The sequence below is a fragment of the Podarcis tiliguerta genome, assembly GCF_965153285.1.
Source record: "Podarcis tiliguerta genome assembly, chromosome: 10".
NCBI classification, from domain to species: Eukaryota; Metazoa; Chordata; class Lepidosauria; order Squamata; family Lacertidae; genus Podarcis; species Podarcis tiliguerta.
In genome coordinates this window covers 54,479,723-54,496,051 of record NC_139543.1, presented here as the reverse complement: position 1 = coordinate 54,496,051, position 16,329 = coordinate 54,479,723, and the positions used below count along the sequence as shown (strand labels likewise).

Sequence of the window (16,329 nt, the reverse complement as noted above, 5' to 3'; positions counted from 1 at the left end):
AATGGAGAACAAATCCCCTCTCAGCTATGAAGCTCACTGGGTAGCTTGTCACTGTTTTTATTTCTTTAGGCAGTTTATAAACTTCCCTGTCGTCCAGCATGTTGTGGCTTCCAAGGCTGCTACATCCATCCAAACTAAAATATTGAACACGTTAAAACTCCATTAAACAGTAAATATCATGGAACTGCAGTCGTAATATCAATAAAATCCATCAGAAGCATAAAAACAAACACTAATGCCAGTTGAAAGCCATGCTGGAATGCCTGGGCAAGTTGGAAAGTCTTTCGGCTTTTTGGAGCCAGGCAAAGTTGGTGGCATTTGGGCTTTTCTGGAGATGGCTTTCTGTGTGTATTTAGGGCACTATTCAGTCTAACCTTCCTCAGTGGTGTGTGTGTTAAATTGAAGATTTAATTTCTTGCATGTAGAATGGGATTAAATGAATCACTAATAATCAAGCATTTGGAACGCAGGACATTTTCCTTGCAAATAACTGATTGGAATTTGGGTATTGTATATTTTCTTTGTATTAGACATCCTCTGCTGTGGGAGATGGAGCTCAGGAAGCCGGAACAGGCAACTGGAGAGGCATGCTGAAAACCTCCAGAGCTGAGGAAATACTAGCTGAGGAAAAATCAAAACCAGTAACGGTCCTACCTGCTAGCCCTCAAAGAGGCCATGCTGTAAACTTGCTGGATGTGGTGAGTTTCTCAGCATAGGAACAAAATTTGCAAGCTGGTACAAGAAGAGCAGGGTGTGCCCCTCACAGAACTTAGGAGTGGGCAGGATTAGGTCCTTCTGAGTTACGTTCTCCACCCGTTTTTAAACATGGCTGTCAGCCAAAAGTATATTGTAGCTAGTAGCCAGGATAGAGGTATTCTTTAGGGGGGGGGGGAATACAAATTTAGTGATCACCATGAATTCTAAAAGGTACTTTTGGTTTGTGTGAACAAGTATTTGATTTATATCAGCTGCATATTTTACATGCTAACTCTGTACCAAATTATGCACCACCATATTTATACTTTCAGTTGGACTATCATGTGCAAATTAGCAAAATGGACAGGATGGTTCAGATTTCGTGCAGTAGGAGAGGAATACAGCATTATAACCCACTCTTTATCTAAAAGGGCTCTCAGAGTGGCTTATAAATGACAGTACAATAATTCAACTAATAGTTTAATAGCAAAATGCTGCTGACTTGTGCATTCTATACCATCCTGCCACTGTGATTTTTGTAGCAGATTGCACAGACTGTCATTTTAGCAGAGGTTGAAATGGTAGATGGAGAGAGGTGAGACATGGGTTATTTTTAAACAAGGATATGCACTGTTTATACAGGAAATATATGTAATATGGAGTAGCTTGAGTTTTCCCAGGCTGTTTGTGGCTTTGTTAGTGATGATGTTGTCATGTCCATAAGCTTTACTCTATAATATTAAGGGCTGGAAACATGCTCTTAAAAACACAAAGAATAAAAAGCTCAATTTTGAGGAGCTGTGTTCTTAGACCTGGCATATTTCTCAAGAACAATGTCCATTCACTCCAGCAAAGAACAGCATGTCATCTTTTTTTAAGGCCTAGGATCTATTGTGACTTGTTCACAAGTGACAGCAATGATGCCACCATTTCCCCCAAGAGTCAGGTATGTTGTGTCACCTACAAGGTTTTAATCTGTAAAGCCTCATATTAACAATTTGTTTTTTTTAAAAAAAAATCTCTTGACACTTGCCAGCATTGTTATGTCACCAGACAGAAGCCACCTCTAAAATCCAGGTGTATTTGCCACCTTCTTGTAGTTCGGTCTGAACCTGACTGTCCTTTTTGAAGTCCAGTGGAACTGCAGGCTCATGAAACCTTTTTGACTCTGCTTTTCCCTGCATCAGCCTGTTCCTGTTGCACGCAAGCTTTCAGCCCGAGAGCAACGAGACTGCGAGGTGATTGAGCGCCTTATCAAATCCTACTTCCTGATTGTGAGGAAGAACATACAAGACAGGTTTGCGATCTTCCTTATTCAGGATTTGACCCTCTCATTGCTTTATTATTAATTCCGATAGTATTTTTTTACTGTTCAAAATATAAATACAGTTGAGCAGCTCCGTGTAGTTTCTTTCCTGCACTTCAGTTCTAATGGACTGTTTCATAAAAATAACCATGAAGTTTTAGTGTTTTGGGGCTTTAGCACGGAAACAAATGTTGCCATATTGTGAGTTATCTTCAGGGTTGTTGTTTCTAAATTCTGTAAATACAAAATACACGTATCAGACAACAAATTTATTACCAAATGATACTCAGTCTAAAACCATCTGTTACAAATGCCAATGTTAGTCTGTCTCAAGAGTAGATCCATTGAAATTAATTAATGTAAGTAACAAGTTCATTCATTTAAGTGAGTCTGCTCAGAGTAGTCTGAGGTGGCCTCAGTAGCATGGAATGCCATATACCAGCTTTGGCTGGTGCCCTAGCTACACACCTATCTGGACAGGGGTAGTCTAACTTCTGTTACCTACACTCGTAACCTGTAGGCTAGATTGCTGCAATGTGTTATATGTTGGGCTGCCTCTGAAGACGGTTTGGGCACTTCAGCTGTTGCAGAATTCAGCAGCTAGCTTGCTCACCGGGGAAAAAGTTTGAGCATATAGCACTGACCCTAACCCAACTGGATTGTCTGCCACTTGGTTTCTGGGCAGCTGGTTTTGACTACATGTCTCAGGACCCCCAATACAAGGACTGCCTCTTTCCATATGAACTAACCTGGATCCTGCAACCATCACTTGAGGTCATTCTTCATATGTCCCCTCCATGAGAGATCTGAAGAGTGGCAACATGAGAATGGGCCTTTTCTGTGGTGGCTCCCTGCTTGTGGAATGTTCTCCCTAGGAAGGCTCACCTGGCACCTCATTACATATTTTTAGGTGCCAGACAAAAATAATTCCTCTTCAACCAGGCCTTTGATGGTTAAACAGTCTATGGTCTTATAAGTGTGTGGGAGGAGGTTATTAATTGTTATGTATTTTGTGTTTTTATGTTGTAATCTGCCCTGTGATCTTTGGGTGAAGGGTGATATATAAATTTAAGAAAGAACCCTTAGCTCCGTGGGTTATATGCTTGATCTATTTGCTTGCTTTGTTTGCAGTGTGCCAAAAGCAGTGATGCATTTTCTGGTTAACCACGTGAAAGACTCTCTTCAGAGTGAGCTAGTAGGACAGCTGTACAAAGCCTTATTGCTGGATGACCTTTTGACTGAATCAGAGGACATGGCTCAGCGCAGGAAGGAGGCAGCTGATATGTTACAGGTACTGCAGTCCCTTTTCTATAACAAGCCAAGTTAGTTTTGTTATGTACACTAGTATAGTTTTGTTACTTACATACCACCATGAGCCTCACAATTGTGTCTTACATGGGGGTTTGGTTCTGCATATATGCAAAAACACATAAACTCAAACCTTTGGAACCGCTTCTGCGCAAGCTCCGGGATGCTCTCATGGGGCCATCTGAATTCCTCTGAGATCTTGTGGGAGCATCCCAGGCACGTAGAGGCAAGAATATGGCACAAAAAGAACTTTGAAGCTCTCTGCCTTGCTTGGGAAGCAAGGCCCTTTCCGCATGCCGGCTTCACTTTTAACTTGTGGGATTTCAACCAGATGGCCTTCAACTGTGTAGGGTTGAAATTGTTCAAGTTAAATGTGCACAAGATGTGGTTGTACTGTACCCAAAATTTAAGATCTAGTTAGTGCACTCTTTGGTCATGAGAATTTCTACCATTCCTTTTCCAGATAGGACTGTGTGCAAAGTTCATTGGCTATAGACATGATCAGAAATAAGCAGTGTTTTGGCTTGGTTTATGAACCAAACCAACCCATCTTCCCTGAATCTTGCAGCATGTGAAGGGAACTTGCAAAGGCCAGCATTATCAGGCATATTCCTCATGCCATGACAGACCCCACTGAGGTCAGTGCTTTGTTGGCCTCACCCCTCGTGCTGCCATATTCAGCCATCACTTAATTATTGCTCAATGATTGTTTTTATTGTATTACTTTTGTGGTTTGTCTCTGCCTGTGACTTGACAAGTATAAATCTCAGCAATTTCTGTTCTTGTCCTAGGCCTTGCAGCGAGCCAGTCATATTATTGCTGAGATTCGAGAGACACACCTTTGGTGAAGGGCTTCTCCAGCTGGATGAAGAAATGGATGACTTGAAAATTGCTAGGCATTATATATTCTTATGAACTTCTATGTTTACTGCAGTATGTATAAATCTGCTCACATAAAGACAATTCAGTTTGGCTTTCTACGGACAGAAAAGTATGCTGTACTTGCAAAACAAGTCTCATATAATCAACGTATTTTCTTTACTAGTTTCCTGGTGCAAAGACCAAGGTCTGTTCTCCTGTGAGGAATTGGACTGGACTGAACTTAAGGAAAGAACCATGTAAAAATTCCAGTGCCTGGCTTGCTAAATGAGTTGCCTGTGGATAGGATGAACAGTGTAGTATTGTGATGTAGCCTTTTAAACTGGTTTTGCAATATAGGTTTTTCAACCATGAAGAAAGGACACCACGATATTTTCTTTAAGATGAATTTAATTGCATGCACTCTAAAGTCTCAAACAGATAAACAGCACAGTAGAAATACTGCCTTATAACTGTGTAATGTGTACCCTCATGTTTTAGAACCTTAAAAGAAATATCTGGCTAACTTCCAAAATGCATTGGCTATTTTTGTCCTTTAGCTAGATAAATCTGGAGTAAGTGGAGATTCTGCTAAGAAGCGTTATCAACAAAGAAGTAATCAGAATTTGAAGAATCCTAATGTCTGGGACCAAAACCCGTGGACCATCCACTTACAGAGTTCCAGACTTAACAAAACAGCAATATTAAAAGGTATTGTGGCAGATCAGGTTTCTCCTAAATCATTGTGAAAAGTAAGGAAACTTTAGAAAATACTGATGTAAAAGCAACTGGCCTTTAGATTAATTCAATGGTCCCAACCCATTACTGTTTTTGAGCTACTTTCATCTTAGGTATTGGTGTGGTAACTTGCTTGATTGTCTGCCATAGTCACCAAAATCAACAGTAATGACACTTTAGTTCCTGAAGATTTTGTAAGTTTATGTTTAACGCACAGTACACCTGCTCACACCCAACATTTTTCCTGCATGGAAGGAAAATATGTGTTACGTTGGAAGAACTATGTTTTTAGATTGCTGTGAGGTGCATATCCTAAGTAGATATTGCCTTCCTCAACATGTGTACTTGTGGAAAAAAAATAAACCCTTGGCCTTCACACATTGTGTACAGGATTTTATCCACTCAGTCCTTACACAACAGGCTGAAAAGAGTAAACTGAGCTTATACTTGAGACAAAAGGTATTGGACATTAAATGGAAATGTTCAGTAGCAGTTTGAAAACATGCTGTTTTTCTCGTCTTCCCCTTACAGTATATTTAAACATAATTGTGATGGTGCCTTTAAGGGTGCGGGCACTTGGATCCCTCCTCAAAATCCTACATACCGCAAGCATATTGAAAATAAAATCATGCTTTAAGATCACTTCTGATGCTTTGGCAAATCTGTGGCATGATGGTACTTAACTCGGCATGAAATGTTAAGTCAGCCTTCTGAGAGGGGTATGTTAACCTCCTACTAAATTCAGTGAACCTGTACCTAGTGCCTGCTAATGTAGAATCACCTCATTCCCTCTATTTCTGTTCTTCAGGCAATGCTGTCACTTAAGTAACCAAAATGGCACCACCCCATATCCAAGTGGGCAGTATGGGGGAACCCCTACGTTTGCAGAAATGCAAAAAAGTAAGACTAACTAGACGGAAACCCAGTCCAGTGGGGGGTAAGGATGCCCAGTACCCATGAAGTGCTGTTGACTGGTGGGGGTCATGCCAGGTAGAAGGAAGAATGGACTAAAGTAATTTAGGGCAGGAAACAAGAACACACTACTGATGGGGCTATACATCTAGACTGATGTGATTATGTTTCATTAAAGAATTAACCGGTAAAGGTGAAAACTTCCAGAAGTCACGGGTTTTTGTTTTTTTTTAAAAAAAATCCTGTGATGGTAAGTATCAGGCGAGGGGACCTTTGGTCCACTAGATGTTACTAGCTACAACATTCACCATCCCTGGCTGTGCTTGCTAGGACCAATGGGTGTTGTAGTTCAGCAACATCTGGTATAAATTAACAAGGTTGCTGACCTGCAATGGTTAAAGGCCTTTAGAGGATGTTTGACTGATAAATTTGTCAAAAGATAAAAAAAAGATAACTAAGAATTAATTCTGAGTAGATGTCAAATTACTATGCGTTCTAATTCAGCCTGTCTCATCCACTGTTTTAAAAGGTATTGATTTTGCCAGACACATTAAGACATGGCCTGGTGAAACCAATGAGCACTGTCCCATGGAAGTGGGATTCAACATATGTCCTTGCTTGCTGGATATCAGAGGTACAGTAATGTGAAAATAGTTGCCATGTATTGTGAACCACAGCCTAGGCTCCCTTATGTGACCCTCATAATTCTTTCCCAAGCCACACTGGCCTTGCACGCTGAACATTTTTGCATAGCTGGAATTGGTCCTTGAATTCTGATACGGCTCTTGGTTGCCTGGATGGAGGATAGAGGGGACATATGTAGAAATTACTGTAAAAAACTAATTTGCCCCATTTGCTGTATTCATCACTGGCATGTGGACATCAGGATACAGCTTTCAGCCAGTAAAAGGTTCCTCACATTAATATATTGCTTATTTATTTATTACTTATAACCTCACTGCCCCTCATCAGATTTCAGGGTGGTACAGAGGTGGGGAATTAAGTCTTATGGTGGAAACTTAACCTTTTCAGCCTCAATATTGTTTCAATTTATGACACTTCTGTAATAACCATGGATTTTGAAGCACATGCCAATGTTCAACAAGTTGCTGAGTATATAGATCAGCTGTGGATTACTACCCCTTGAAAGAATTCCTAAAGGCAATCTTGCCCTAAAAAATAATAAACTACACAAGGAGTGGGGAACTGCCAGCCCACCAGCCTACAAGCCACACAAACACTTTCTACTGACTCCAACAGTGTTTGTCAAAACTACTGCAGAGTGATGTTCTTGATGGAAGCTTAACCCACATTCTCCAACATCACACATTCTTTCAGCGGTATTTTTTGGGGGGGTGCAGGACCGTATTATATGTTTGCAAGGGTCACCTTAGCCACGTGTGGCATGCAGCTCCCAGAGAGACAAGAGGAAATGCAGCTTTGGGGACCAAAAAGTTCCCCAGCCCTGCTCCATCTGAACTGTAATCGCTAAGGTTTTAAAGGGCAAACCAGTCTTCACTAGAAAATCTCTTCATACTGCCATGAAGTTTTTGAATAGACCATTTCAATCTCACATAGTTTCAAGTAATATCAGCAGCTGTGAATATATTTAAAATAGCAGTTACTAATGCCACTGCTGTACTAGCACTTTCAGTATTGCTTGCACAGGATTGAACAAACCACATTTCTACAAGGTTAGCATGCTATGTACTATATTATGCACTTTGAGTCATCGGGGAGTGTGGGTGGGTGTGACTGCATTTAGAGTGATTTTCATCCCGCCTTTTAGGCTTCTGTATCTAAGGCAATGGAACTACACAGCTGTAGGTATTTTAAAAAATCACTGTCTAGTCCAACTCAGAATTGAAAATGCATAAGCGAATTGAAAGAACATTTAACCTATGCAGACCGAAGGGTAGTTTATCCAGCATCAGTACCAAATGTATGTAGTTACTTTTGTAAATAAAGCTGATTGTGTAGAAATGACAGTTTTACATCAATAAACCACATTTTAAAGTATGGTCAGTTTTTAACTTCACTTGCTGAGACAGTTGCTAATGGGTTGGGGTAAACCTAGGTCACTATGTCAAGTTATATAGCTACAATAAATTTCAGAAGGTGTGAAGTTTGCCAGCTGACTCATTTGTACGAGTAGGTGTTATTTAAAGGTGTAAAATTCAACCCAAATTTTTGAGATAGGGAGCTTCTACCTACTATGGCAGACTGGACAAAACCACTATTGGATCAGAGGCCCAACTGTTCACAGCGTATACATACTGTAACCCTGAGGCAGTAGACCTACGTTAACTATACTTTGCTTAAAATATAAGGAACTACCTGTTAGCAGGGAATCGTAGAACTGCAGAGTTGGAAGGAACTGTGAGGGTCATCTAGTCCAATCTGCAGGTTGTAAGAACAGCTTTTAGATCTGCTGGACATCTGTACTATCCACAGAAATATAAATTACACCCTGAGTTACAAATCCCACACTCCTGCTACATGAGAGCATAATCTCCATATACATTCATCGTAGAGCAACCTCAAGGCATCAACCCCAGCCCATGTTTTGCTCAAAAACAGCTTGATTACAAAGCAGAAAGTTCAACTGAGTAATGAAACAAGCACTATATTGTTTAGGATAAAAAATGGATTCTTATTAAAACCTAATTGCTGTTGGCATTACAGTGCCATACACTTCTGTCCTCCAGCTTCCAGAACATAAAATAGTTGATAAGTTTTTAAAATTTGGTTTTAAAAAGTTAAAACCCATTTAAAACAATTAAAATTAGGTTATCTGTGGACTCAGGAGCCAGCTGCCTGGCTTCTCACTACTTCAAACGGAAATGGGTTCTTATGTCACATTTACTACCATTCACATCCTCAACACACTAACAGTGCAAGTAATAATAACTTTCTGGATTAATTTAGTTACCTTTATTGTAGACAAACGTTTTATAACCAATACTTACGATAACATATTTCAACAGTTGCATTCTTTGGATAGACTCTGCATTGTACCATAGAGTTCCTCCTCGTTTCATGATTTAAGTACGAATTAAGATGCCATCCAATTTCTAGACGATACCAAGTCTCACACAGTGAGAAAAAGCAATTCACACCACAGTTCTTGCGAGTTGTTTGGTGTGTGTTCTCAGTCCATGAAGTAAAATGCACTTATAACATACTTGAAAAGAACCTCAGCATTTTTGTTCTTCGTGTGACAACTGAAGCCATTTCACAACATAGTAATTTCTTTTTCCAATTCTAAGGAGTGACAAGCCATTATTGAGAATGTGTTGTCCAAGAACAAGAACAGCATCAGGATCAGTTACTTTAATGTGGTTTATAGAAACTCCACCACTTGCTATGTCACGATACCTTGAAAAAAGAAATTGTACAGTCAATGACACGGCTAGACCACCTTACAATAGTTTAAAGTTATAATAACCCATCGTTGATGACAAATTAGGCTAGAAACTCACTCAGCCACAGACATACAGGCAATAGCAGACAGCATACTGTGACAGGAGAGGGGAAGAGGAGGTGTCAGCAGAAGTACCATATTGGATCTTCCATCAGGTATGTACTACCACCCTCTCTGGTCATGGTACCCAGTGGCAATTTGGCCAGAGGGAGGTCAGGTAAGAGATGCAGCCTCACCAGGAAGCCTGTCTCACACAATGAGGCTGCCTACTAAGTAGAAACACAGATAAGCTTGAAGCTTGTTTCTAGACTAAGCAGCTACAGAATTAATGCCGCAGAATGTGTAAATATTAACTTACCCCCTTGGTCCATCTACAATAGCATTCGCTTTCCGACACAAATCAAGTACTGTCGTCCCAGGTTCAAGCATCAACTCAACATATGGTGCTTCCCTGAAGAGTTCTTGAAGCTCTTGGTCAGACATAGTCTCTAGTGCTGCTATGTCACTGTAATAAAGGGCCCTTGTGCACCTGGTTTTTTTTAAAAAAATAAAAAGAGTACTCATCAATATTTACATTATGACCAAGACTTGCAGAAGTAGCTTTTATCAATGTTGGCAACTTAGAAGACTCCTCTGTAAATTCTGCATCTTTGCAAAGCTGAAATTTCCTGTCTGCATTTCCATTAACATTTTGGTCCAAAAATCAACATATTAACAGCCAAAGTCTCCCTTTACCTCTTAGCAGATTCCAGACCTGCTTTCCCATGTACAAGCTTGGTTACTTCAGCAGCAAGCCGTTTCTGGGGCCCCCACTTCTCAGGCTCTTTAGCATGCATTTCCATAATGTGTTGGATTTCCGGAAGAGGGAGGAAAGTGAAAAGCTTCAGATACCTTAAAGGGAAAATAGCCAACATCATCATTTATTGTTTATATGCCCCCCCCCCCCCCGCATCTGACTGGGTTACCCCAGCCACTCTGGGTGGCGTCTAACAAAACACGATAGAACATTGAACATTAAAATTTTCCCTACACAAAACTGCCTTCAGAGTCACATTCTGCTTCTGTAACAGACAATGCAGATCTACACTAATTTCAGTCCCTCAATCCATGCTTTAGATTCTGTAAATTTTTAAAATTTTAAAGTAGTGGCATAATCTTGTTAATGACCAAGTAAAAACAAAAATGCATTTTTATGCTTGCTTTTTTAAAACTGAAAATACTGAATCTAAGTCTTCTGAACAATATACAGAGGGGTGTCTGTGTCAGTCTAGTTTTTGCAAAACCAACAAAAGTCTTGTGGTATTTTAAAGAGTAACTTTGTATTGTTTTTACAGTAACAAAATGTGCTTAGGATATGACAAGACTTTTTCTTGCACCAGTACAACAGCACAAGCCCTCTGCACAGTAAAATCAGAGGCGGTGAAAGATGTAGCAGAACCTCAGAGTATTTTGGGACTTACTTAATAAAAATGTTAAAGAACACCATATGCACGTTTTATAAAACAATTCACAGTGTTCAAAACTCCCATTGTTCTAGGCACCTTTTGCGACAGGGAATTTCATTAGTACAAGCAGTTTCTGAGCTCTGGGAACAGTACTGTGTCTAAGATTTTGGATTAAAACTGCAGAGTGGAAGGAAAGGGTGGCCTTTTTCTGCCTACCCAACTACTCTCTGAAGACTGGAGAAGAGATCCTCTTAATAATGTTAGAGGGGGTGGGCAGGGGAAGGACTAGACCATGTGAAAAATGAACACAATATTTTAGCTGCAGTTCATTCATTTTCAGTTTGTATTCTTGTTATAAAAAAGCATGCCTAGACATTCCATTATTGCGCCCATAACCTAGGTGTAAGGTGCCATTTAGCTCCTAGCTTTCATATCTCAGTTTATAACACTAATGGAAAGCAGATAATACGTTATTGTTTATGCAAGGTTAGTAACATTTTTTTGCTAACAAACCTATAAAACCTTGGAAACACTCTGAGTGCTGCATTAGTTATTTTTAGCTTGGGCTAGATTGGAGCCTTTTGCGTATATATTCTAAATTTTAATTTATGCCCCACCTCTTGGCCAAAGGAACTCAATATGGCATACATAGCTTTTACCCCCATTTGAGTCATGACAATCCTGGAAGGTAGATTAGGTGAGTGTGTGACTGGCCTAAGATGATTTGGTGTGGCTTTGAGCCTGAGTTTTCCCATTTTTCATCTGACGTTAACCACTACCACACACTAGCAAAGCCGTCATTTTGTTTTAGAACAGTAATTCACATAGATCGATAAGAAACGTACTTGCCTTTTAACAGCGCTATCTGGCTGTCTGACAAAGTACTGATATAACTCAAAAGGAGATGTCCTATTTCTGTTTAGCCAAACTGCATTGCCAGCAGATTTCCCCAACTTATCTCCAGTGGTACTTGTAATAAGAGGCACCGTTATTCCAAATACATCTTCGCCTGTCACCCTAATAAGAAACAAATTACAATACTTAAGTTATGTTACTTGTCAACAGAACACGGTACACATTTATTTTCAAGACCTACAAACATTTCTAAACAGAAGGCAACCCTATTACCTTCAGCTACCTGTCAAAAATCTGTTGATCTGCTTACACAATGAACTCTCCTCTCCCATCAGTCACTTGCCTCTTTATGCCCAGTTCCTTTAGAGCTCTTGACAGCCAAGAGCCCAAACATGTCATGCCTCTCTTGAAGGAACTAGTAATGGCACAAGTATTAAAGGTAAAGGTACCCCTGCCCGTACGGGCCAGTCTTGACAGACTCTAGGGTTGTGCGCCCATCTCACTCAAAGAGGCCGGGGGCCAGCGCTGTCCGAAGACACTTCCGGGTCACGTGGCCAGCGTGACATCGCTGCTCTGGCAAGCCAGAGCCTCACACGGAAACGCCGTTTACCTTCCCGCTAGTAAGCGGTCCCTATTTATCTACTTGCACCCGGGAGTGCTTTTGAACTGCTAAAGTATTACTCAGACCTAAGTTATATGATATTTTGGTTGGCTAGTTCATTTAATACCCCTAGGCCTTGAATGTTAGACTGCCTCCAAGAAATACTTTAAACAAGCACTAGCTATAAAAAGCTGATACCAAAGGGAAAATTAAATAAATTAATTGGACAGTCTACTGCATGATATCAAGCATCCACCTGGTGACTTTTCAAGATAATCAACCTTTTTATTTTTTTGATGGAAGCTAAGTGATGCTGGTACAGTCCTCCAGACTGAGGCCATGTGGTGTTAATATGTCCACCATATAAAGGTAAAGGGACCCCTGACCATTAGGTCCAGTCGTGACCGACTCTGGGGTTGCGGCGCTCATCTCGCTTTATTGGCCGAGGGAGCCGGCGTACAGCTTCCGGGTCATGTGGCCAGCATGACTAAGCCGCTTCTGGCAAACCAGAGCAGCACATGGAAACGCCGTTTACCTTCCTGCCGGAGCGGTACCTATTTATCTACTTGCACTTTGACATGCTTTCGAACTGCTAGGTTGGCAGGAGCAGGGACCGAGCAACGGGAGCTCACCCCGTCACGGGGATTCGAACTGCCGACCTTCTGATCGGCAAGTCCTAGGCTCTGTGGTTTAACCCACAGCGCCACCCGCGTCCCTCTAGGGAAAGGTAGGTAGTATTTATTAGACTTGCTAGCCACTTATTGTGCATAGGTCTCCAAACAGCTCACAACAAAAAATGCATAAATAAGAGGAATATAAAAATATGAATCTACTTTATAATGTTAGACCACTGGTCCATTCATCTATTCTTATTAGCAGCAGGTTTCAAAGTCTCATGTGACCTTTTCAAGTACAGTTACCCAATAACTTTCTAACTAGAAGTAGAGGGAACCAATGATGGGACCTTCTGTGGGAAGGGTGTGTGCTGTACCTGCTGAGCAAGAGATGTAACACTTCCATAAAAGATGTCACCATGGGAACTTAACATAACATAATAGTGCACTGTTTCTCATTTTTATTCATTTTAAAGGTAGAAATGCCTTAAGTGTTATTCAAAAACTAATTATCAATATACCTAGTGCTAGTGATGGAGCAGCAGCCTACTGTATGCTGAAGTGCCAAAAATACCTATACCAGGGCAGGGTGGGAGTTTACAGCTTTTATGGATCCCATCTCAGCTATACAGCCAGCGAACTGCAACTGCACAAATTAAATGCATGCAAGGCAGAGAGCTTAAGAACTTTTTGGCATGGAAAGAGCTTTTAAGCTCTCTGTCTCACTTACTGGGCTCTGGGAGACTCTTGCACGGGCTCTGAAGGCCATCACCCTGGTTTCAAGAGATCTCACACTGACTCTGGAAGATAAAATTGCCCATTCAGGGACAGTTCCGGGGGCTGTTTTGACTACAGTGGTGCCTTGGGTTAAATACTTAATTCGTTCCAGAGGTCCGTTCTTAACCTGAAACTGTTCTTAACCTGAAGCACCACTTTAGCTAATGGGGCCTCCTGCTGCCGCCGCGTCACCGGAGCATGATTTCTGTTCTCATCCTGAAGCAAAGTTCTTAACCCAAGGTACTATTTCTGGGTTAGTAGAGTCTGTAACCTGAAGTGTATGTAACCCGAGGTACCACTGTATATGCAATTTCAGCTTTACACACTACCCGCCCCCCGCAAAAAACCCAACGTAACCCCCACGTAAGACGCAATCCTGCTGTATAGTAACTTTAGGCAATACTGCTTGTTTCTTCTCCTGACTGCATATCAAATACCAGAAAACAACAAAACCCAATCTCTGGATTCAAGTTGTACATGTTGATATTACACGGAAATCACATTACAATTATTATGCTTCTGTCTATGTAATTGCTGCAGAGACCTTAGATGGACAGTTTATAAATATAATTAATAAATATCAGAAACTACCCTGAGGAGCTTGTTATTTCAAAGGAGTACACTAGAGTTTTCCATCCCCTCAAATTTCCAATTCTTTAATTTGAAATATGATAAAAAATACTTCCAAAAATGCCTCTCATATTTCTATATCTAAGTGAACTGTTTTATTGACTCAGTGTATGAACATTTTTGTAAAATAACGATTACACATGAAAAGATGAATCAACTCTCAACAGGGGCTCCCCACTGTTTCTCTCAAGTGTCCCTCAGCAGCAGCTGTTCCTTCAGGCTGCTGCAGTAGGTGATGTGGAAGGCAAAGTCAATTCCTTCAAATTTAGCTTAAGAATAGCTCCAAGACCTGGGCCCATTTCATCAGCTCTGCTAAAAGACCAGCTCAATCAGGAGCCTCTTGCCTCTGAACTTCCCACAGGGATCTAATTGGCCACTATTGATAACAGGATGCCAGACAAGATGGGGCTTGCTGGATCAGGATCCAGCAGGCTCTTCTTAGGTTCCTAACTGCTCCAATTTCAGCTGGCCGGCCGTTACGTGCACAACTATTTGTTGAGAGCGGATCCCTGGCTTTGTCTGCTTGCTTTCCCTCTGCCCTGCCCTCCCCACCCCATGCCTCTTCACTTGCAACGCACCTGTCCCTATTGATTAGATATGTAAGCTACTGCTCCGCAATAACCTCTCCCCCATCCAGCTACCCCAGCGTGGGGTGAGCGCACTCCAAATGCAGGCCTCCCCCACCACCCCTTATCTCGTACTTTGAGACGAGGTCGTGTCCGGACATGATGTTGCCCATCTGGTCCGCTCCTCCCAGCTGGATGCGGCAGCCGTGGTGTCGGTGCAGGTGCAGGAAGTCGTAGGCCTGCAGCGCCGGGTACAGGAACTCGGCCAGCCCCATGCCGCCGGGGCTGCTCAGGCGGGCCTTGCAGCTCTGCCTGCTCAGCAGCGTCCCCATGCGCAGGTGGCCCCCGACGGCGCACAGGAACCCCACCACGGACTCGCGTTCCAGCCAGCTGGCGTTGTCCAGCACGGCGGCGCGACCCAGGCGAGCCCCTTCCCCGCTCCAGAAGAGCTCGCGGTGGTTGTCGAAGAGCCTCTGGAGCCCCCGGCGGAGGGAGGCCGCGTTCTCCCGCGCGCGCTCCTCCGGGAGGACATCGCGCTCCTCCGCGCGACCGCTGGGGTCTCCCAGGCGCGCCGTGGCTCCGCCCACCAAGGCCACCACGTTGTGGCCCGCGCGCTGGAAGTGCAGCAGGCCCAGCACCGCCAGCAGGTGCCCGACGTGCAGCGAGTCGGCCGTCGGGTCGAAGCCGCAGTAGGCCGTGACGGGCTGGCGGCCCGCCTCCAACAACCCGGGGAGCTGCTCCTCGGCGGCCTGGGGAGGGAAAATCTCCTGGAACAGGCCCCGCTCGAGCTGAGCCGCTAAGAGACCCTTGGCCGGAGCCCGCGGCCGCTGGTCGTGGGACTGCCGCCGTCCGCCAGGCGCCTGGAGCCGGGGCGAAGCGGCCCTCAGGCCGAAAAGCCAACGGTGGCCGGCTCGTAGCGCGGGCGCCGCCATCTTAGCTAACGGAAGCGGGTGCCCGCGCACATGGCGCAGAGCATGCTGGGAGGAGGGGGCGGGGTCGAAGCGTTCCGCCTTCAGCCCTCATGGGGCCGCTTAGAGGGGAGCTTTGGCGTCCGCCGCCGACGTCTTTGTGGCATTAGTTATTGACCAGGCTCCTTGATTATTTCGTCGAATAAGGAATATATGGTTTTTAAATAATAATAAAAACACATACCGATTTTTTTAAAGAATTGCCTTCTTTGCCTGTTCTGGACATTAAAGCAGAACTTGCTCCCCTCTCCCCACGAAGTTTTCGTTAATGTTCAGCAATTCCCCAAAAACAAACGTATTTAAGCAATGAAGTGTGCTTGCATATCCCTTGCTCCGACCTAAATTATTAAACGCACAATCGGGGGGTATATCACTAAATAAAGTGGCGTGGGAAATAAACTGCCTGTACAAACAGTATGTTTTAATTTTTCCAAAGGAAAGGTCCAGGGAGGAACTACTGGACTAGAATATCTGAGCAATTAAATGTTACTGAATCGGTTTCAGTCAATATCAAGCATGGAAAGTAATTGTCTTTCTTTAGGAGTTAAATTAGCATAACAAGAAGGGCAGAAATAGCAGCAGCGACTGCTCTTTAATTGCTTTATAATCCTAATCAGAAGTACTGAATTTA

General features: G+C 42.7%; 2 protein-coding genes across 8 annotated transcripts in view; one reads left to right on the top strand and one right to left on the bottom strand.

The window, feature by feature from the left end:
• DNM1L (dynamin 1 like) overlaps positions 1 to 7,837 on the top strand; it is a 38,489-nt gene extending 30,652 nt beyond the window's left edge. For 4 of the 5 annotated variants that reach the window (XM_083401472.1, XM_083401470.1, XM_083401469.1 and 1 more), the window contains 4 exons: positions 531 to 698; positions 1,884 to 1,993; positions 3,134 to 3,293; positions 4,102 to 7,837. In XM_083401472.1, coding sequence (XP_083257598.1) covers positions 531 to 698; positions 1,884 to 1,993; positions 3,134 to 3,293; positions 4,102 to 4,158 — 495 coding nt within the window. In that variant the 3' untranslated portion in view covers positions 4,159 to 7,837. The remainder of the gene's footprint in view (positions 1 to 530; positions 699 to 1,883; positions 1,994 to 3,133; positions 3,294 to 4,101) is intronic. The other variant, XR_014502541.1, reaches the window with a different exon arrangement.
• YARS2 (tyrosyl-tRNA synthetase 2) lies at positions 42 to 15,685 on the bottom strand. Of its 3 annotated transcripts, none has more exons than XR_014502549.1 (6): positions 14,866 to 15,685; positions 11,537 to 11,704; positions 9,978 to 10,133; positions 9,601 to 9,771; positions 8,788 to 9,196; positions 42 to 2,236 (listed from the first exon to the last, which is right to left on the bottom strand). XR_014502549.1 is itself a non-coding variant. In XM_083401524.1 (5 exons), the coding sequence occupies exons 1-5, from the start codon at positions 15,660 to 15,662 to the stop codon at positions 9,016 to 9,018; spliced, it is 1,473 nt and encodes a 490-aa protein (XP_083257650.1). In that variant the 5' UTR covers positions 15,663 to 15,685; the 3' UTR covers positions 8,738 to 9,015. The 3 variants fall into 3 exon arrangements, 1 of the variants encoding a protein (XP_083257650.1); XR_014502550.1 differs by lacking the exon at positions 42 to 2,236 and adding an exon at positions 4,562 to 6,611; XM_083401524.1 differs by lacking the exon at positions 42 to 2,236 and having other exon boundaries at positions 8,738 to 9,196.
• Between the last annotated feature and the right edge of the window lie 644 nt (positions 15,686 to 16,329).

Bases quoted from the DNA above. Each gene is read 5' to 3' on its own strand.
- YARS2 (XM_083401524.1), bottom strand. From the start codon at position 15,662: ATGGCGGCGCCCGCGCTACGAGCCGGCCACCGTTGGCTTTTCGGCCTG. The intron at 11,705-14,865 runs GTACGAGATAAG...GTTTCTTATTAG, and splicing joins GGACACGACCTCGTCTCAAA to GGTGACAGGCGAAGATGTAT. The intron at 10,134-11,536 runs GCAAGTACGTTT...TTTCCCTTTAAG, and splicing joins CCAGATAGCGCTGTTAAAAG to GTATCTGAAGCTTTTCACTT.